Below are 22,851 nucleotides of genomic sequence, written 5' to 3'. Positions count from 1 at the left end.
ATTTATTTTTTTGGCAAAGGATTTTGGGACCTGGTTGATCCACAATTCTTTGTGCACTATCAGAGTGTAACGTAGCGTTAAAGAAATTTTTTGTAGTGATGCAAAATACAAAGGCTTTATTTCAAATGGTAAAAATGCAACACTTGAAATGCAAGTTACATTTAAAAACATAATTAGAATGGAGATTCGAGTTAAAAATTGGCTCGAAACTCATGACCTCTGACAAAATGGTGATTAATTTGACTCACTAGACCGTTCTTTAGCGATTAATTTGACTCACTAGAACTTTGATATGCAAGGGTGTTGATTAGGAAAATGATTTCCAAACCCCTTTTCTCCTTCGACACACCCTTGCTCATTTTAGTTCATCTTGTTTTGGTTTATGAAATGAAATAAACATGTAGGGAGAGAAAAATGATGTGAAAAACGTCCCCCTTCCCTATATACTTGAAATTCGAATTAATACATGTTAAAATCATGTGTAATTCCTATTCTTTCTAGCACGCAGCTCGTTTTGAATGGCATGCAGAAGTAGAATGCGGTCACATTAATGTTAACGCTAATGAAGAAGAGTGGATTTTCGCACTCCCGTTTTCTCCTTCTGCACTCATTTTCTTGTTTCTACCCACTGATTCATTCAATCTAGAGGCTATAAGAAACAGGAGTGCATGGGGACCTAATGCGAGTGCAGAAATCACTTTCCTAATGCAAAATTAGTAATTAAAATAGCAAGCGACTTTTGAAGATCATAGATATGAGATTTTCTAATTCTAAATCAACCTGCCAACTTAAGTTTTAACAGAACAAAAAGGGATAAAGAAAACACCGGCAACAGCCAAAAAAAAAAAAAAAAACACATATAATAAGATGAGAAATATGACGGGACGAACTTCAAGCCAACAAAACCACTTGTACCTCCCACGGATTAAGTTCTTCCCGACGACCATCAAATTTTTAGTTGTTCCAAGATTTCAATTGTCTTTGATTCCTCCAAATCGTTGGCAGCTGCTGCTCTTACAGTTTCCTCTACTTGACATATTGATTTATTCTGCACAGCGGGAGGAATAACAGCAGGAGAATCTTTTGGAATGATCGGAGGGTCTTCTTTCTGAACGATTGGAGAATCTTCTTTCAAAATGATTGGCGATTCTTCTTTCCGAGTGGTCGGCGGATCATCTTTCTTAACCGGTGAAGAAGAAAATACGGGTGCAGCCTGCCTCACAGTGACAGGAGGTGCCACTCGTAAGGGTGGAATACGCATTGTTTGGCAGGGCATTGCATGAGGTGGTGGAAGTGGTGGTGCTGAGAACACAGGCACCGCTGTCCTTATTGTCACTGGCGGTGCAATCCCATGGCAAGGAGTCCTCAATTGTCGGATGGGGACATAAGGAGCTGCTCCTGCAGCAGGGAATCTTTGGGGACGCATCACACGACTGTCTATTGAAGAAGCCTGTGATGATGTAACACGATTATCATGTGTTGCATTTGACTGGAATCTGCTCCGCGGAGCTTGCTTTTGGCAAATTAAGGGCAGTATTTTTGAGGTGTGAGCAGGTGGAGGTTGTGGACTTGTAGGTCTGCGGTTTTGAAATGGAAACTTCTTCGGAAATAGAATTGGAGCAGTTGGATTTGCCATTGTCATTTTTTCCTTTAACCGATAATTGATTAACGCTCGTGCTATAGTGATCTGTTCCAGCTCATCATTGTGCTCAGGCTCAAATGAAGAGCTTGCAGTTTCCTTTGCCACTGTCCAATATAAATTATGCGATTCAAGTTAAACACAAAAGTTACTAAACTTTGACCCCGACTCTCATAATATATCACCAAGTTCAATATACGGAAGTTTTTTTTAAAAAAAAAAAAAAAATTGGAACATAATATGGAAGGATGACTTCAAAGAGATATAGGGTTAATTTCATAGATGAGTATCATACAGAAAGAAACGACAAAAAAAAATCAGAACCTCTTTTATTTGCCAACGAGAAGAACATTAAAATGAAAGCAGCAGATGCAAAAGGGTTTAGGGTTTAGATGGGCACTAAACTAAAATCAAATTCCAGAAAAACTGTGATCCGAAATAATAAAATGCGATGAAATATAAGTCTGACTAGTACACAGGAACTCACATTGTTTCAAAGATGACCAAGCTGCCATCGCTGCATTCTTCTCTGCTTGTTTTTTGTTCTTGGCAGGTTCCCCTGTAAATGTGATTCCAGCCAATTCAACTACCCCGGTGAAAACAGGTAGGTGGCCAAGGCCAGACCTGAAGGTTTTGTACTGCGGCAACGGAGCTCCTACTCGTTGAGCAATTTCCTGCAAGAGGTTCTTGTAAACTCCCGTCTCATCCTGAGCAAAACAAGGCCTATCAGAATCAAGACAACATACCAAATGAAATCGCAAAACGCATTGTATACCAAGTTACCAACACATCAAAGTGATAATGACATTGGAAAATTACAGACCCATTTCAACTAACTACATTTGGTAGCAAAATTTCCTAAATTCTTTTGGAAGGGAGGATAGTTTAGGTGTCATATCAATTCACAACCGACCCGAAAAATGTAGATAAAGCATGGAAACAAAGTTTAATGGCCATTTCAACCTCCTTGATGCCGATTAACTCAACGAGAATGCATCAATTTCCATCAACAACTACACACTCAAGTTTCATGAGATCAAATCTCCTCCTCCAAATTGCACCAAAACACATGCCAAGTTGTAAATCAAATAATAAACCAATTCCATATAAAGTTACGAAAGGAAATTGACTTGCTCTGTTTTCCCGGCAACCAATCAGGCGTCCAACTAGAGAGAACAGGTTCCCTAAAGTTGACTCTGGAAACCCACATTTTATATGACCAAAATACCCCTCCCTGACGATTTAATTACTAGCACATTTCCAGTTTAAGCATAGTCGTCAGCTTTTCAGAATTCGGAGAATCCAAACTGGATTTTAAGAACGCCCCCCACTGCAATCATGTACAAAAAGAAGAGGGGCATTTCCGTCATTTCGCCCAGTTCCCAACCTCAAGAGCCTATTCCCGGCCGGCCAGTGATCTACACCTCCGACTTCCGCACAAGTCCGGTGAGCAGGACATGCTTGATCACTTACACGGCGCATATTAGCAAACCCCATACAAAACACCAAATTTTGAAATTACACAACGAAAAAAATTTTAATTTTATAAATTATTGGTTTCGGTTGCGAGCTCATCATGTTCACACAGTAACTGATCAGCGAGAAACCGAGCGGCGACTGAAGACCACGCGCGCAAAACCCTAGAGGAATCCTACCGGTGTGAAGAGAAAGAGAGAGATAACTAACCAGAATCCTAGCGGCAAGAGAGTGAGAGGGCCCGCGATTGGAGAGGTAGTTGAGGGCGACCTCGGCGGCGGAGTGTTCGGCCTGGCGGAGAGTGGTGCAGTGGTGAGGGCTCTCGAAGATCTCGCCGTTAAAGTTGACGTTGGCCTTGAACCTGGGCGCGTGGTCCGGACCTTCCCGAATGCACGTGTAGGAAGGCAAGTTGAAGCAGCTCCTTTGGGCCAGCTCTTGCAGCTGGTTCTTGTACATTTCTTCGCCCCTCTTCTCTTCACTCTCCCTCCCTGTGCGTCTCCGTCCGACCCAACTATTCTCGGAGCTCCACGGTTGGGTTTAGGTAATGGGAGGAGCCGGAGCGAGATCGGATCGGCGCCGATTTTGGGTCGGGTCGAAAGTGGATTTGGGTTTCTGGGGGCCGGCGGGAAATGGTTCCGGTTGAGATCAGAGGATTTTAGGGTGTTTTGTGAGTGGTGGTGTGAAATTGAGTTTGTAGAGGGAAGGAGGTTGGGACTTTGGAGTTGGGGGATGTGAAGCTGCAAAAGGGAGGGAGAGAGAGAGAGAGAGAGAGAGAAAGGAGGTCGCTCAGGGTCGGGGGGTAATATTTTAGGAGAGTGGAGTTTGTCTTTTGGGAAGGTAATAATAAAATATTGGGGGGAGAGAGAAGAGAGAGACGGGAGTTAAATTAAATAGTGGGGTTTTATTGGTGGGAGTCAACTCAACGTTAGGCCGCTTCTGCATGGGTTCCATTCCATGGATGCCATCTTTTCTTTGATTTTTTTTTTTTTCCCTTCTTTGCTAGGCACACTGCACACTGTAGTACTAATTTAATTTGTAATTTAATTTAATCAATTCTAATGAAAATTTATATAATGTAAAAATATACAAAATCATTTTGCGTACAAACTTGATATATATTTCACCGCCATTTTTTTAAATTTTTTTTCCATATTCTATATTTTTAAACTTCAAATTTATGACAAAAAAACAAAACAAAACAAAATTTTAAATGTTACAAAGTAAGTATTAGGTTAATTAATATTTTACGAAGAAATGACAACCGCATATCATTTTTCTATTCGTTTATACTTTTGTTTAATTTTGTCTACTGTTTTTATTTAATTTTTTTATCATAAATCACAAGGGATTTGTTTTTATTTTTTTTAACAAACATTATCTACACTAAGAGGGTAGGAGAGTGGGTTAAGCCTCACAATGGGCTAGCAATAATATGTTTAGATTTGTCTTTGGCAAGAATCGAACATAAGACCTCACTTATAAATAATAAAAAATATCACTATACCATAATACTAATTACAAATCACGAGGGATTTGTTAACAAGAGAAAGATAATTATTTTTTATTTTATTTTTACACTAATTTGAATATTGTATTATTTTGATACCATTTTTACCGATTATAACTTAATATCATTTAATTATGTTTCTCCAAAGGAAGTGAAAACATGTAGTTGTTTTAGTGCGTACGAGTAGGGGTGGGCAAACAGGTAATGGAACCGTGGGTCGAGGCAGGTAATCTATGTTCGTGGCGGGTACGGGGCGGTTCCAATTTTTTTGAAGAGTAAACGGGGCAAGGCATGGCAGGGGGATGACAATAAGGAGCGCGCCGAGTCCAAATATTGAGAAGAACGAGGCCCCGGACCGGCCCGTACATGAATTGAATCTTTTCTAATTACAGACACTGGGGGATGGGACCCTCTCACCCTTATACTCTCTTCACTGTCTTCTCCTCCTCGACCTCAACGACATCAAACTCAGAACCGCCACCGCCGTCGCACCACCCATCTCTCGATTCTCCTCCTTAACGACATCCCAAACTCAGAGAACCCAGGTCCCATAACCCATAACCCATATCTCAATTGTTTAGATGCTGCTAATTTTTCTCTCATCCTCGACCTCGATGATATCAACCTCAGAACCGCCACCGCCATCGCCATCGCACCACCCATCTCTCGATTCTACTCCTCAACGACATCCCAAACTCAGAGAACCCAGGTCCCAGAACCCATCTCTCGATTGTTCAAAGCTGCTAATTTTCTCTTCTCCTCGACCTCGACGACATCAACCTCAGAACCACCGCCGTCGTCACACCACCCATCTCTCGATTCTCCTCTTCAACAACATCCCAGACTCAGAGAACCTAGGTATCAATCTCGTTGGCGACACGAAGGATCTGAGCTTGATCTCGTCGGCTCATCTTCTTCGTTCTTCTGTGATTCCATTTTTAGGATTGAGGGTTTTGAGATTGGGGGAGAATCCTTAATCTTTGTGTAGGGATTGAAAGGGTAAATGGGAGAATCCCCAATCTTTCTGTGATTCTATTCTTCAAATGCTTGCATTCTTGTTGCCAACTTGCCATGATCCGACATCTCCTGGAAGCTGGAACGATCGAGAGAACTAAAGAAGAAGAAGGAAAAAAAAAGGACCCGTGGACCCGGCCCGTGCCCAACCCTACGTACGAGTGTGTTACATACATTAATATGTGCTGATCATGTGACTTTAGAACCGCTACATGTGAGACACTTGTTGTAAGCAATAAAACGGCTAATGTCAGTTATGATCAGTGCATATGAATCGATGGGTTGTCTGCAATGGGACAACAATATGTCAGTTATAACCAATGCATGTTAGACACTCGTTGAATACAATTGTGGCAGATAAGATTTATTGTTTGCTTTTTATGGCCAATGCATGTTCGACGCTCGTTAGCTGCAATTAGACAACTGTAAAAAAATTGCGATAGGTAAGATTTTCCCCAAAACAGGCCCATGTTGATTGTTTCAGTGTTACAAAACACATCTATTAAACAATTGAAATTTGTTTAGTGTAGGCGTTCAAGAATTTATTTCCTTTCGTTTTCCCTCACCATGTGGAAAAATCAATTTGATTTCCTCGTCCACACAAAAGCTCTGCTACTAAATCCTAGAAGGGCAAAAAACAAGGGTGAGTGTGCCTAAAAATAAAACTTTGTAAAACCTTTTTAAAAGAATTTAGGCCATCTCTAACCACAAGGGCTAAGTTTAGCCCCCATTCAGTTATAGTTCTGCAAGAAATTATTTTTTAATGAACAGTGCTAGGCTATAGTTATATTTCATCTCCATCCGAAATGGGCTATTTTTTAGCCCCTCAATCATTTATTATTGTAGGTTTGTTCTTTAATTTTATTGGTTAATTGAATTAAAATACCATATTAAAATAAGGCTTCTGGACATATTTTAAGGGTCAATTGTCGCTAAATGTTGTTTTAAGTTTCATGTTATTAAATATTTTAATTTTATTTGCATATTAACAACTTAGATATTAAAATGAGGTAAAATAGTATGGAATGGTGAAAAGAATATGAGAAATGGTGTAGAAATGACTTAGGTATTTATAGAAAAAAATTAGAATTTTTAATTTTTTTTTAATTTCATCTTTAAAAAAAAAAGCTACATGACGTCAGCTAGCAGCACAGCTTGGCCCAACTTGTTGGGCTGGCTATGTTTACTTAGCCCTTTAGCCATTTAGCTATATTTTAGCCTAGGGCTAGGCATTTAAAAAAAACGATTGAACCGCCCAAACTGCACCAACGGTTTGGTTTTTTTTTATTTTAATTTTTTGTGGTTAAACCAAGCCGCACTGGCCGTAATTGGTTTGGCAGATAGAAGTTAGTTGCAAAAGTAAATACTCCTAATCAGAATATAATAAGTCTAGGTGCAGTCCAGTAAGACAAGTACTAATTATACAGTACCAAGAATGTCCTACTATTATTTAGATATGTCAGAACCGCCGAAGTCCTTGAACCGAGCAACAACAAGCTTATCTAAAACCTAGAGGGGCGCAAAACAGAAAACGTGAGTGGACAAAAACAAATGTTTTACAAAACCATTTCATTTATCAACATATCTAACCCCTCGCTATAAATCATGTATAATTTTTCCCAGAATCAAGATATACACATATACATAAATATATATGTAATTATATCAATTCAAATCATGCTTCACATAATCATGTTCATATGTATGCCATGCCAAGATATAATAGAGTAAGCAGTTCAGGTAAGAATAATTTCATATAAATATAACATGTTAGCCAGAACCCATGTGGTAGTCTATACAGCTGAATTCATAGCTCAAAGTCAATCTAGCTGGAGTCACTACAATGACATATACGACACTATACTGCACAAGAGTCAGAACCAAATGAAAAGGTCTGTACGACAATAATGGGTGCAATATAATCATGCTCAATACTGCTCACACATAATAGCTGGGCGATAAATCGCTAGTCACCTACGAGTCGGAACCACCTAAGATGGTCTATACTACAGGACTGTGCACCTAAATTGGATCCAATATGAGCATATGGTGCGGGAGGTGACATAATAAACAAGCATGTGCCATATCTCTGACTAAATCACAATCACTCTAGGTGTAGTTTTATAAGCTCAACATTATTTAATCACATATCGCACCATTGATAATTCACATAACCAAACATAACTCACCTAAGCTTACCTGAGCGTCCACAGCACCACAATTATATATATATAATGCATCATATATCAATTCATATACGAAATATAAATTCATACGCATGGCATTTAAGGCATACTTTCATTTAAACACATATTTTTTGGAAAATATCAAGTATATATATATATACTGAAAATCAAAAGCCCACTCACTGATATGTCGAAGGGTCGTTGCCCCCGAGTCGTCCTTGAACACGCTTATCCTCGGGATAAGTCTCACCTATATGCGAATTAACTATAAAAACGTTATTTAAAGCACATAGGCTAAATTAGCTAATAACTTCTCATACAATGCTCAATTTTGGTATTTGAATATACCATAGTGACCTACATAACCTCAGGATCATTCCCAAATTTTTAAAATAATTTTCATCCACCCACGCGCCGGCGAGTGCACGGCAAGACACGCGGCCACGCGCAGGAAACCCTAACGGAAACTGTAACGGCAGTTAGGGAATATTCTGCTAAATCCTAACATATTCCGTTAAACTTAACTTATGGGTCAGAATTGACAGAATATTCCGTCGTCTTCAACCTCAGACTCCAGCGACTGTCGCCGTCGCTGGAAAACTGGGAATTTTTCAAATCGCTATATCTCACTCATTTTTCATCCATTTCCTACGAAATTTGCATCAAAATGAAGCTTACAACTTGAAGAACATTTCCTTACCAATTTGAAGCTCCAAAAGTCACGGAATCTCGCCAGAGAAATTCCACAAAATCCGGCCAAGCTTGAAACTCACGATCCCGACGTCCAATTTCACCCAACGAACCACTCTGAGCTTCCTTAGGACCTCATAAAGCTTCCTATGTCCTTAAAATTCCCTAAAAATCAACATTTTACGTGAGCATGAATAGTACCTCAAATCGGGGTTCGGATTTCACGAGTTTTCAAAGGAGTTCTTACCTGAAAATGGTACCATTCAACTCGTATGGTTCTCATGAACACAATGGTGTGCTTCACACCCTCGATCTTCACACTTTTGATGGGTTTTGGGTGTAGTCTGTACAAGAGAGAAGAGAGAGAGAGTACGGAAAGGAAGAGAGAGGATGTGTGTGTGGCCTAGGATTGGTCAACAACCAAAATACATAATAACCTAATCCTAATTGGTTCCAAACAATTAGGATTTAAGAATATTGACCCAAAAAAACAACACTTAAACCACATCACACAATTTAACGTCCATGGGCATTTTCGTCAATTTACGTCAACAAAATTATTTTCCGGGACAGGCTGTGACAGTTTTTCTTTATTTTTATTATCTTTTTATTAAATTGTGATAAGTATCGCCTTATTTATATAATTACTTTTACTTAATTTTAGGATTAAATATTGTTTCTCCTTATTCCTGCTCCTAATATTGTTTTAACTAATTTATTGACACACCCCGTCCCGAAGGAGGGCATGCTGGCCGTCACGTGAGAGTGACGTAACCATTTGCACAGTACGGAAGCTTTAAGATACAATTTATAAGTTGATACACCCGAAGGTGAGTCCTAATTTTGTCCAATCTGTCAGAACACCGTCGAATTCCTCGTAGTCACCACACCTTTGTGATTCCTGAACCTGGAGGGGCGCAAAACCAAAATTGAGTGGGTCAGTAAAACAATTCTTTTCCAAATCCAAACATTTTTCAAAACGTTGTAACCCCTCTCCGTAAAACCTGTATACTTTCCCAGAAATGTAAAATATAAATATACATATATATTCTCAAAACTTCATTTTTACTATCTCAACATTATCTCTTTATCAATCATGCCATGCCATGTCATCTCAACATTTCTCATATTAATTATGCCATGCCACATCATCTCAACAGTAATAAGGTATGAATGCATCAACATAATCATATCAGGTGCAAGAAAGTAATCAACCGTAGGCCCTCTAATAGCCCTATACGGTTGAACCTAGAGCTCAAAATCTATCATTATCACTCTACCGGAGTCACCTCTGTGACCCGTCCGGCCTTCTGCACGCAAGTTACGCTCTAGTGCTTCTCATAAATCATCTGTGCACATAATCTAAGGTCACCCACCAGTCGGAATCTCACTAACACTCTCGCGACTGGTCTGTCGTACCCACTCCGCGTGGACTGTACGACTAGCATCTACTTGGATCCAAGGCGAGCGTGCGATGCGGTGAATACTATAAGCACTAAACCATGGTGCAGGATTTGAGCTCAATATATATCATCATCATCATAACAGTAATTAAATACTCATCTGTGCGTCCACCGCACCATTTCATACATATGCATCATAAATCAATTCTTACCTGTGCGTCCACCGCACCAATTCATACATATGCATCATAAATCAATTCTTACATGTGCGTCCACCGCACCAATTCATACATATGCATCATATATTAATTCATGCATGGCATTTCAACTCACATTTCTATATACTTTTCATATCAATTCTATGCATGGTATTTCACTTCCCGTTTTTCCACATAACTCATATGCATTTCATTTTAAACATATTTTCATTTCAATTCAATTTCTGGGAAACGTCAAGTATATATATATACGGAAAACAAAACTGCCCACTCACCTGGAGTTCGTCCAACAACTCCCTAGCACCACACATCAAGGCGTCACGACGATCGCCGCCTAGAATAGTAATCAAATCCAACCTCAGAATTCATATCGATAGAATATTTAACTTATATAAAATACGTCACTACGTAGTTCGATCCGGAAGATCTGCCACTCAGATTTTAAATCCATAACTTCCAGAGGTCCACAATATATCTCTAGGATAACATCCTAAAATTTCATTACCATCCAACGGTCGGATCTCCGTCAATTTCCAAAACTAAGTGACGGTTAACATTTTATATTATGGACTTACAATTCCAATTCCGGAAGATCCGTAACTCGGATTCCCAATCCGTAAGTTCCAATAATCCTCAAATATTACGTATTACAACGTATCAAAGTTTGGTGATGATCCAACGGTCGGATCATCAATTCACATTTTCACCTAAATGTGAAAACTATAAAACGTTATTTGAACACCTAACCAACAATCTTCAATAACTTTCTCATACGGTGTTCAATTTAGGTATATGAATATACCACAGTGATCTACTCGACGTCACGGACGTCGACATATTTTTAAAATAATTTTATTTTTATTTTTTTATTTTTACTGTAGCACCTTCTTCTTCCTTGGGTCGCCGGACTGGTTTTTCCGGCGGCCGTTTTCTGAACAGTTTTTCAAATTGCCATAACTTTGTTATTTCTCAACAAAATCAAGTGATTCAAAAACGAAAGTTGTAGCCCTTGAAGAGACAAAGAGAATGGTACCTTGCACAACACCTAGTTCGCCGTGGTTTGGCCGGAAACTGCCTCGAAAGCCTCGGAGGTCGCCGGAAACTGGGTATTTTTCAAATGAGTATAACTTCTTCAATACTCAACGAAATTGAGTGAAACAAAAAGGAAAGTTGTATTACTTGACGAGACGAAGAGATTGATACCTACCTCGACTCCTAACTCGCCGTAGATTCGCCGGAAAACGCCTCGAAAGCTCCGGCCAAACTTTGAACTTGTCGATCTCCGTGTTCTTACGTCCAAAAACTTCCAACGAAGCACTCCGAGCTTCCTTGGGACCTCACTAAGCTCACTATGAGCTTGGATTGTCCTAAAAATCAACCAATTCAAAGCTCATGAACAGTACACTTTCATGGGGAGTTTAGAATCTAGGTTTTCCGAAGTAAAACTTACCTGAAATGGATACCAACGTGATCGTGAAGTCCTCAGGATTCCAATGGTGGTCTCAAACTTGACGTTGGTATAGATTTAGGGTGGTTTTGGTGGTGGTCCGTGTGAGTTCGAAGGAGAGAGACAGAGAGAGTGAGAAATCGTGAAGGAGGAGAGAGAAAGACAGTGTACGGGAAATGAGGAGGCTTTTGAGGGATGTGGGGATCCCACGTGGTCCTTATTCCAATCTCCAAACACCAAACTTTAACATTTTAACCTAAAAATCTAAGTTCCATCCTTATTAAATTCCATTTTATTTTCAAACTTAGGAACCTAGATAATTAGCAACCTGAGCTTCACAAATTTAGTATTTCTTAAGGGCAATTTCGTTCATTCACAGCCACGAATATAATAATTTGGAACGGGCTGTGACAATCTTCCCTCCTTATAGAATTTCGTCCCCGAAATTCCAGCAACCAACCAATTCATCAACACTTATACCAACCTCGGTAAGTTTCTTTCATCCGATTCTTTTTCTCCCACGTAATTTTCTTCCACTGAATGATTCCTTCACAAAACTTTTACCATTTACTCTATCTTAACTCTCAGGACCTTCTTTTTCCAATCCAAATTCTACTTTTCTAAGGTGAACACTTCTAAAATATAAAACCATTTACCTTATATACTCGATTAGTGGCATATCCATCTGTTGATGTCTTTTGTCATTCCTGGTTACTTTTAGGTTAACTTAATCACCTGAATACTTTGAGGAGACTCATCCATAGTCTCAGGGTCTACTAAAACTCTTTCTCGATCGAATCTTTCTCTACCCAGAAATATTCCATTCACAAGTCAACAAAACACACACATGACACACTTCATGAACCTTATGGCTTCACTTCGGAAACTGCGCAACCAATATACTTAAGAAACTTAGCAGTTCCGTAATCCAATTCTCTTTCCATTTCCGTTTCGAAACAGAAAATAGCTGTCTCAATCCAAAGGTTTATTTCTTTCTGCCTCAATCTGCTGACCAATAAAAATGTCGAATGGTATGATAAACCTTATTACTTTCGGAATATTGCAGAAGTTGAACAGTGAACTTCGTCCAATATTTGCTTGCTTCAAATCCTCAGCATTAGGCACATACTTTTTGTTTTCTTGTATCCACATACCATTTGAGTCTCGAGTACGACCTTACCAAAAGGCCTAACTTGAAACTTAGCAAATATAACTTCTTCTCGATCTTTCATTCTTAACTTTACTTTAGTTGATTTCCAATCCACAAGAAGATAATCTTGGCAAGCGTACCAGATATTAATTCTTACTGCAGTCTTCTTATCAAGTGCTTCAGCTAGAACAAACTTTACGATCACCCTGATCGTACAATCATGTTCATTAAGCAATACAATTCACTTTCGCTGCCTCATATCAAAATCCTTCCAAGTAATGGATATTGAAGACTCTTTTGATTTGTAAAATCTTGCATTCTCACTAAAATATAATGTCTCCATAACTTCACAGCAAGGATGGTAATCGTGACTTCCAAATCACTAGTAGGGTAATTCATCTCATGAGATTCCATTTGTTGTGAAACGTATGCAATCACCCTAACATTTGCATTAGTACATATCCAAGAACATTTAATGTAACATCACCATATACCGATAATTATCGCTATCTTCTGGGAATATTAAAATACGTGCATGAGTGAGGAAATACTTCAGTTGTTGAATCCTTTGCTTACAATTCCTTCCCACTCATACATAACCTCTTTTCTCACCAGTCTCGTTAATGACAAAGCAATGACTAAAAATTCTTTCACAACCATCCAAAATAGCCTGGTAAGCTAAGAAATTCCAAATCTCAATTACGACTCGTGGTTGTTCCAAATTTTAATTTCTGTTACCTTTTAAGGATTCACTTGAATACCTTAAGAATATATAACATATCCCAGAAATGCCACTTGATTCATCCAACATTCGCATTTGCTAAACTTAGCATACAACCAACGTTCTCTTAATCTTTGCTTCACCGACTTAATACGTTTACATGCTCTGCTCTAGGCTTAGAGTATACCAGAATATCTTCAATGAAAATGATATCTATTTATCAAGGCATTATTGGAATACTTCATCCAATAACTCATAAAACAGCATGAGTATCCATATAGTATCACCAAACTTCATAAAAACTATAACAAGTCCAGAAAACCATCTTATGATCAACGTCACTTATAATATTCAATTGGTAGTAACCAGATCTCAATTCAATCTTTGAATCTTCGCAATTACTTTTGAGCTGGTTAAATAAACATCAGTACATCACCATGGATAACGGTTCTCAATCGTTACCCGACTCCATTATCTATAATCAAGGAATAGTCTTTAAAGTCCATTTTCTTTCTCACCAACAAACTGGTGCTCCTCAACAGTGTTGTACTAGGTTGAATAAAACTTTTATCAACCAATTCCCTCAACTGAATTTCCAATTCCCTTAACTCATCATGAACCAATCTCCAATATAAATTTATACCTGGCAACAAATCAATAGTGAACCTCATATCTCTGCCTGAAGGCAATCCAGGTATACTTTCAAGGAAGACATCAAGAAAAGTCTAACTCTTTCGACATTATTCACACTACTCCAAACAACATCATTTAGCACCACATGAGCTAAGTATTTTTGACAGCCTTTCGAAAACAATCTCTTTGCTCTCACAGCATAAATAATGGCTGAACTCAATCCACTTTGCATACTTACAAAAGTAATCTCTGGTCATCCAGATCGATGGAAAGTGACTGGTTTCCCGTAACAATCCATTTAGTCACAATTATAACCAACCACTCTAATGGAAATAATTTAACCGACACAATACATACTTTATTAATACTGAACATTCTAAATAAGTACAACATTAACATAAAATAACCTACCGGTTTGCTTGCTTAACGAATCCACGAATGAGTTATTAATATTACGGTCTGCAGCCCGCAATACTGATAAATCATCGTTGTCTCGATAAGTAGGCAACCACTCACAAAGATATAACATTACTATTTTGTCACTCAATGCAAAATACATACACTCGTCTCAACTACATTTATTTACCACTCTCTAGGTAATATCATACATAATAAGAAATATATCAGCCGAAGTCAACTAGAATGACCAATACGGTTGATTCAACTCTTATCTCAATAATACGTCGGCCGGATCCACTCCGCGTGGTCGGCACGGCCGAGCCTATAACTCACCAATTTCTCATGTGTCAGTCAAATCCATTTCTCATGGTCCGTACGGCTGAACATATAACTCATCAAATATCTCTGTACTCATGGTCAATCCGACCAAACTACTAAATCCATAACTCTGCTGAATCGACACTATGATTTCATGGAAAATTGTTGAGTACAACTGATTCTAGGGACGATTCACAACTCTGTGTCCCTTCTGTTCACATAAACACATTCATTAATTTCACATTTCCCAAAGTGTTAATTTTGTACATGCTGCACAAAGTACATTTCCTTTACTCGAGACACCTTGTCTCAAATATCGGGGATTACCAGTATATCCATCACTTTTATTCTGACCAGCGACATTAAAACCTCAGCTGGAAAAATTAACTCTAGCTTCACTTCTTTCGAAGCTCTGAATCCTTCGATATTCTTGATATGACGAATCATTAACTTTATTGTCTTCTTTTAATTCCCATTCTTTTCTTATTCTTCTTTATTCTCGTTGCTCATGTTCTCAGAGTCCTCAAGGCTCAACAACATCTTGTATACTCCTGGTAAGAAGTACAATGGATAGTGGTCACCCAAAATACCACTTCCCTTTTTGCCACCCAGCTTAAAACAACATAACACCTCCACCAAATTAACAACAATATTTGGATGGAACGAGGCAAGTCTGAAAACTTTCTATAATATCCCTCGATCATCACCTTCCTTGTCTCATATTTGTAAACTCTTGTTTACTACCATCAATAAATGCCGGAGGGATAAACTTTTCCTTAAAAAATTTTAAATCGGCTGATTCCTCTGGTGACAACAATTAACATTCCTGTTTCCACCAGGATGCAAATTCATACCCAAAACCAGGTAGTCGTCTCGACCCACCTGTCAGAAGGAAATTTCCTTTGACTTGCATAATCTGAAACATCTTTTCCAAATGGTTAAACCGTTACTTCGCTCTCTCAGGTTCATCATTTCATAAGGTGATTCAAGTTCAACTCATTACCCATCTTAAAATGTCCATTTTGATAATATACTGAATCACCATAATAATAGTTTCCCCCAAACCGCTAAATCAGGGAGACTAAATTCCTCTAACTACGTGGTTTGCTACGAGGCGGTGTAGTTCTGACAGAATTCACTATAAACTTCTCAAGATGTCCAAGATTGCAACCATGCTCTGATACCAACTGACACACCCCGTCCCGAAGGAGGGCATGCTGGCCGTCACGTGAGAGTGACGTAACCATTTGCACAGTACGGAAGCTTTAAGATACAATTTATAAGTTGATACACCCGAAGGTGAGTCCTAATTTTGTCCAATCTGTCAGAACACCGTCGAATTCCTCGTAGTCACCACACCTTTGTGATTCCTGAACCTGGAGGGGCGCAAAACCAAAATTGAGTGGGTCAGTAAAACAATTCTTTTCCAAATCCAAACATTTTTCAAAACGTTGTAACCCCTCTCCGTAAAACCTGTATACTTTCCCAGAAATGTAAAATATAAATATACATATATATTCTCAAAACTTCATTTTTACTATCTCAACATTATCTCTTTATCAATCATGCCATGCCATGTCATCTCAACATTTCTCATATTAATTATGCCATGCCACATCATCTCAACAGTAATAAGGTATGAATGCATCAACATAATCATATCAGGTGCAAGAAAGTAATCAACCGTAGGCCCTCTAATAGCCCTATACGGTTGAACCTAGAGCTCAAAATCTATCATTATCACTCTACCGGAGTCACCTCTGTGACCCGTCCGGCCTTCTGCACGCAAGTTACGCTCTAGTGCTTCTCATAAATCATCTGTGCACATAATCTAAGGTCACCCACCAGTCGGAATCTCACTAACACTCTCGCGACTGGTCTGTCGTACCCACTCCGCGTGGACTGTACGACTAGCATCTACTTGGATCCAAGGCGAGCGTGCGATGCGGTGAATACTATAAGCACTAAACCATGGTGCAGGATTTGAGCTCAATATATATCATCATCATCATAACAGTAATTAAATACTCATCTGTGCGTCCACCGCACCATTTCATACATATGCATCATAAATCAATTCTTACCTGTGCGTCCACCGCACCAATTCATACATATGCATCATAAATCAATTCTTACATGTGCGTCCACCGCACCAATTCATACATATGCATCATATATTAATTCATGCATGGCATTTCAACTCACATTTCTATATACTTTTCATATCAATTCTATGCATGGTATTTCACTTCCCGTTTTTCCACATAACTCATATGCATTTCATTTTAAACATATTTTCATTTCAATTCAATTTCTGGGAAACGTCAAGTATATATATATACGGAAAACAAAACTGCCCACTCACCTGGAGTTCGTCCAACAACTCCCTAGCACCACACATCAAGGCGTCACGACGATCGCCGCCTAGAATAGTAATCAAATCCAACCTCAGAATTCATATCGATAGAATATTTAACTTATATAAAATACGTCACTACGTAGTTCGATCCGGAAGATCTGCCACTCAGATTTTAAATCCATAACTTCCAGAGGTCCACAATATATCTCTAGGATAACATCCTAAAATTTCATTACCATCCAACGGTCGGATCTCCGTCAATTTCCAAAACTAAGTGACGGTTAACATTTTATATTATGGACTTACAATTCCAATTCCGGAAGATCCGTAACTCGGATTCCCAATCCGTAAGTTCCAATAATCCTCAAATATTACGTATTACAACGTATCAAAGTTTGGTGATGATCCAACGGTCGGATCATCAATTCACATTTTCACCTAAATGTGAAAACTATAAAACGTTATTTGAACACCTAACCAACAATCTTCAATAACTTTCTCATACGGTGTTCAATTTAGGTATATGAATATACCACAGTGATCTACTCGACGTCACGGACGTCGACATATTTTTAAAATAATTTTATTTTTATTTTTTTATTTTTACTGTAGCACCTTCTTCTTCCTTGGGTCGCCGGACTGGTTTTTCCGGCGGCCGTTTTCTGAACAGTTTTTCAAATTGCCATAACTTTGTTATTTCTCAACAAAATCAAGTGATTCAAAAACGAAAGTTGTAGCCCTTGAAGAGACAAAGAGAATGGTACCTTGCACAACACCTAGTTCGCCGTGGTTTGGCCGGAAACTGCCTCGAAAGCCTCGGAGGTCGCCGGAAACTGGGTATTTTTCAAATGAGTATAACTTCTTCAATACTCAACGAAATTGAGTGAAACAAAAAGGAAAGTTGTATTACTTGACGAGACGAAGAGATTGATACCTACCTCGACTCCTAACTCGCCGTAGATTCGCCGGAAAACGCCTCGAAAGCTCCGGCCAAACTTTGAACTTGTCGATCTCCGTGTTCTTACGTCCAAAAACTTCCAACGAAGCACTCCGAGCTTCCTTGGGACCTCACTAAGCTCACTATGAGCTTGGATTGTCCTAAAAATCAACCAATTCAAAGCTCATGAACAGTACACTTTCATGGGGAGTTTAGAATCTAGGTTTTCCGAAGTAAAACTTACCTGAAATGGATACCAACGTGATCGTGAAGTCCTCAGGATTCCAATGGTGGTCTCAAACTTGACGTTGGTATAGATTTAGGGTGGTTTTGGTGGTGGTCCGTGTGAGTTCGAAGGAGAGAGACAGAGAGAGTGAGAAATCGTGAAGGAGGAGAGAGAAAGACAGTGTACGGGAAATGAGGAGGCTTTTGAGGGATGTGGGGATCCCACGTGGTCCTTATTCCAATCTCCAAACACCAAACTTTAACATTTTAACCTAAAAATCTAAGTTCCATCCTTATTAAATTCCATTTTATTTTCAAACTTAGGAACCTAGATAATTAGCAACCTGAGCTTCACAAATTTAGTATTTCTTAAGGGCAATTTCGTTCATTCACAGCCACGAATATAATAATTTGGAACGGGCTGTGACATTTATATTGTAAGTAGTAGTATTATATATATCAGGCTTATCAGCATATATATGGATTTATGAACGTATGAAAGATGAAATTTCTTTGAACTATTTTCATGGACGATATATAGACTATATTTGATTTATTTTCGTATAATCTCTATCACAGGTAAATATCTTTTATCAATCTATGGTATAGGTATCATTTATGATCACATACACATTTTCTTTTAACTATTTTTCACCAAAAGTGATTAGACTTTTATATTAAAATATTCAACTTAAAATTTTGAGTAAAGACCATAAATAAAAAAATATTAAATTTGAGAAAAAGAGCAACTGAACTAAATTCAATAATTGCTCATATATTTTGACCTGAATCAAAGTAGCCCATCAATTATTTAGTCATATGAGTTTTGGACTTGTAATTTTCCTTCCTTTCTTCCCCTCTAGAAATGAATAGCTAGGGAAGAAAAATGGAGCCCCCATTTGATAAAAAATAACACTTACATCTATTTTAGCAGAAAAGATTTAGTTAATTAAATGCAGCTCTTAACCATCACAGGTGGCCTAGTGATCGGGGATTTTATGCTCTGGGTTCGATTTCTAGCGTTGGTGAATGATACGATAGTGGCCAAGGAGGTTGAAATACGTATATGGGTCTTTCCAGCTCCCAGAAGAGTAAATTGCCATGGCGAAGTCACCAACTAATTTTTTTTTTTTTGAAAATTTGAAAAAAGAAAAAAAAAAGCAACTATAGGCTGAATGTTATAAAACAATTTTGAATTTAGGTATACGTCAATTTGCGGCCTGGGCCTGTGTTTTAGGTTGCTAACATATACACCCAATTTTATTTCCACAAATCTTAACTCCATTGATTAGAAAACAATAGCTACCTGTTATGTTCTGCATTGATTTAGAGAAGACAATAGCTACCTCCTACTCCTACCTCTAATGTAATCACACTAATTTCATTGCCGTGGCAAATTAATGGTAGATATGTCAATTACAATGTGTAATGGTATATGGATCATATTTACAAGCCACATTATTCATGAGAATTTTCGTTTGAGTGAGTTTCATTTATATAGTTGGATCTCAAACAAGGTGTTATTCTCTAAATAAGGCATATGTTAATCTCTAAATAAGACACACGCAGTATGTTAAAGAGAAATACCCTAATAATCAAGACAATCCACCACTTGCCAACGAAATATTTTACTCTAAACAGTCGTTATACTCCCTATATAATCAATTCTGTTAATGGATGATATCAGAGTTCAATAAAATTAAGCATAAGCAATATGTTCTCGACGCTTCCATTGTTTAAGAAACAACCGCTCTTGTCCACAAAAAAAAATTCATCTCAAACGATTTCCATCTTGTAAAAGATATAATCAAAATTAATAATACTTTTTCTCGGTAGAGGGGAATATGAACAAGTTTAACGAATGTCAAGTTTGTTATGAACACAATGTATTTTGTCAATGGCATTGTGGTCAAAGGACATGGATCTTTTTGTATAGAGGTGATGAGTATAAGAGACTTTTAAAGGGACCAAAAAGTAGTCATCCATATGTGACCCTTCCCTTCCTTTTTCTTGCATAATTTTGTGCTCCATGAGTATATTGCATTTGCATGACAAGGTGATAAGGTGATGCAATCTTAAATAAAAATATAAGGGGTTAGTTCATTGTGAGGCTAAGCCCACCCCCTTTCTTTTAGTACTGTTAATATTGTTTGTTCAAAAAATAAAAAATAAATATAAGGGTAATACAGGTAAACCAAAATTTTAAATTCAATTTTGTAAGCCAAATAATATGTCATTAAAATAAACCCGCTAATTGTGTTAGGGGATGAAAAGCCTTTTGCCATGTAGAATATGAACCAATCCAAATTGGTCCCTTCCCTTCACTGGTGAACAATTTTAGAGATTGGTTTGGGGCCATACCCTTTTACAGATAATAAATACCACCATCTAATCAATAATACATAAACTCTGGCTTTTTTGTTATTAAGTCCTTATTTAACAGAGATTTTTCATTGAATGACGGATCAAAATGATTGATGGTAGACAAATTCAAAGACTACTTCTATCGATTTCAAATCTCATGAACCAAAATGATGAGTTATTCCAATTTTCAAAAACCATTTTGGATCAAATGTATTTAATTATCATTTCAAAGTTATTAAATTCCCTTTCTTTCTTTTTTTGGTCAATATTAAATTCCCTTTCTACATAAAAGAATTTTGAATCTTGTTTTCCACTGCGAGTTTAATGAAGGTAAGACTCACATATAATGTACATTGTTTTAATCAACTTCGCTAATCAAGTTTTTCGTTTTGATTTTTTTCCTAAGTTCGTGTTTAAAAAAAATATTAAATTTCTTTTGATTTGTAAAAATATCAATGGGATTTTCTTTGTGTATTTAATTGTGAGTACAAAGCATTAAACCTATGCATTTAAACCTCATGCAGCTGCTGCATCAGTCAAAAGCATATCCAAGAGAAGAGATTCTACTACTCAGGCAACTTTAATGCCCAAATTTCTTGGCAATGGTGATACTCTTTCTACTACTCATTTCTTTTGTGACACCACTAACATTGTACCTTTTGGTTTCATCTTCTTATGAGTTGTAATGTTAGACTAATCATATTTTATGATCGTAACTACTGCCCACATTTTATGATATTAGTCTTTTTAAGCCATAGTATGCAACCGGAAGACTTTATCGGGACAATAACTTGTTGTCAGGAACGCAGGGAAAATAAAAGGACTTGGATTGTCTGCCTTCTAGTTATGGTGCCCTTCCATGCCTTCTTATTTTGTGCAGTCACGGTTAAGCCACGTTAATATTTTATATTAATTTTTTAATGAGATAATAAAACAAAAAATAATTAAAATATAAAATATTGACGTGGCTTAACCGTGATCGCACAAAATAGGAGGGCATGGAAGGGCACCACAACTAGGAGGGCAGACAATCCTTGTCCAAAATAAAATGTTCCCACTTTAAAAATCTTACAAAATTCAACACACTTGCAAATTAAACGTTTAAAATTACCCAAAAATCTACGGCGATGATATGTAGGTATAAGATGAAAAAAGATGTCAAAATATTTTTATGTGAATAGTAACTGCATGTGCCCTTTCTCCTTCCAAATTGGTGAACTTGCACAAAGATACTTGTTGTTTAAAAGGAAAACTAATGAAAATGGTTCGAAAACTTTAAGTTTTAACGATAAGGACAAAATAAAGGGTAAAGTGAATAGTACCAGGATTAACTTTTTAGTGTAAAAATATGGTTTTTCGTTAAAATAAATAGTACGATGAGCTTTTTGTTAAAGTTCACTTGTTTAAAGTGAAAAGTAAGAGTTTTATTAATCCTTACCCTCTAATTACCATCACCCTCCATAAACTGGTAGAGATGCTCTTATTAACAACAGATGCACCATCTCCCTTCAAACTTTGAGCAAATTTTAGTAATAGTTCTTCAACTAAAAATCTATTATCATTGGTCCCTCAACTCATCAAAATGTGTACCTATGATCCTTTTCATCAACTTTGTCAGAATTTTGTCAAAATAAGTTATGTTGGAAGAACCATTGCTACAATTGGGGTCCCTCAACTAATCAAAACTTTTAGCTATGGTCATTTTCGTCAAAATTTTGTCAAAATGAGTTATGTTGGAAAAACCATTGTTACAATTGAGTTAAAATTTGAGGGACCATTGCTCTAATTGAGTTAAAGTTGAGGAACCATTTATACAGTTGGATTAAAGTTAAAAGACCAATGGTAATTGATTTTTAGTTGAGGAACTATAGCTACACGTTTTGATGAGTTGAGGGATCAATGATAATAAATTTTTAGTTGATGAATCATTACTTTAATTGAATTAAAGTTAAAAGACAATTGCTACAATTTACTTTCAAACTTTTAAACAAAGTACAACTAAAGAAGGAAAAATCCCTTTGTTTTAAAACCAAAAATATGTTACATATAATGTTACTCGCAATTGTTTCGTTTCAACACCATAAAACCAAACCTCCACTGTCGACATCGGCCAGTCAATAGTGCACTCTTTCATGCACATTATAATATTGGACTTGGATTGTCTG

The 22,851-nt window shown here is 37.5% G+C and overlaps 1 protein-coding gene and 2 long non-coding RNA genes across 3 annotated transcripts; all 3 read right to left on the bottom strand.

Annotated features, from left to right (window-relative positions):
* Positions 1-737: 737 nt before the first annotated feature.
* On the bottom strand, positions 738-3,991 carry LOC103423434 (double-stranded RNA-binding protein 2-like). The gene is made up of 3 exons (XM_029099812.2): positions 3,326-3,991; positions 2,127-2,346; positions 738-1,746 (listed from the first exon to the last, which is right to left on the bottom strand). The coding sequence occupies exons 1-3, from the start codon at positions 3,569-3,571 to the stop codon at positions 947-949; spliced, it is 1,266 nt and encodes a 421-aa protein (XP_028955645.2). The 5' UTR covers positions 3,572-3,991; the 3' UTR covers positions 738-946.
* A 4,004-nt stretch (positions 3,992-7,995) lies between these two features.
* LOC139194063 (uncharacterized) lies at positions 7,996-14,880 on the bottom strand. Its single transcript, XR_011578779.1, has 7 exons — positions 11,584-14,880; positions 11,341-11,500; positions 11,167-11,235; positions 10,409-10,467; positions 8,760-9,419; positions 8,523-8,677; positions 7,996-8,072 (listed from the first exon to the last, which is right to left on the bottom strand). It is a non-coding gene; the product is annotated as an uncharacterized lncRNA (long non-coding RNA).
* A 1,231-nt stretch (positions 14,881-16,111) lies between these two features.
* On the bottom strand, positions 16,112-18,571 carry LOC139194064 (uncharacterized). The gene is made up of 5 exons (XR_011578780.1): positions 18,342-18,571; positions 18,099-18,258; positions 17,925-17,993; positions 17,167-17,225; positions 16,112-16,177 (listed from the first exon to the last, which is right to left on the bottom strand). It is a non-coding gene; the product is annotated as an uncharacterized lncRNA (long non-coding RNA).
* Between the last annotated feature and the right edge of the window lie 4,280 nt (positions 18,572-22,851).

Source organism: Malus domestica, chromosome 03 (assembly GCF_042453785.1).
Source record: "Malus domestica chromosome 03, GDT2T_hap1".
In the NCBI taxonomy this organism is placed as follows: Eukaryota; Viridiplantae; Streptophyta; class Magnoliopsida; order Rosales; family Rosaceae; genus Malus; species Malus domestica.
The sequence above is the reverse complement of the archived record's forward strand: the minus strand, read 5'-3'. Positions and strand labels throughout refer to the sequence as shown.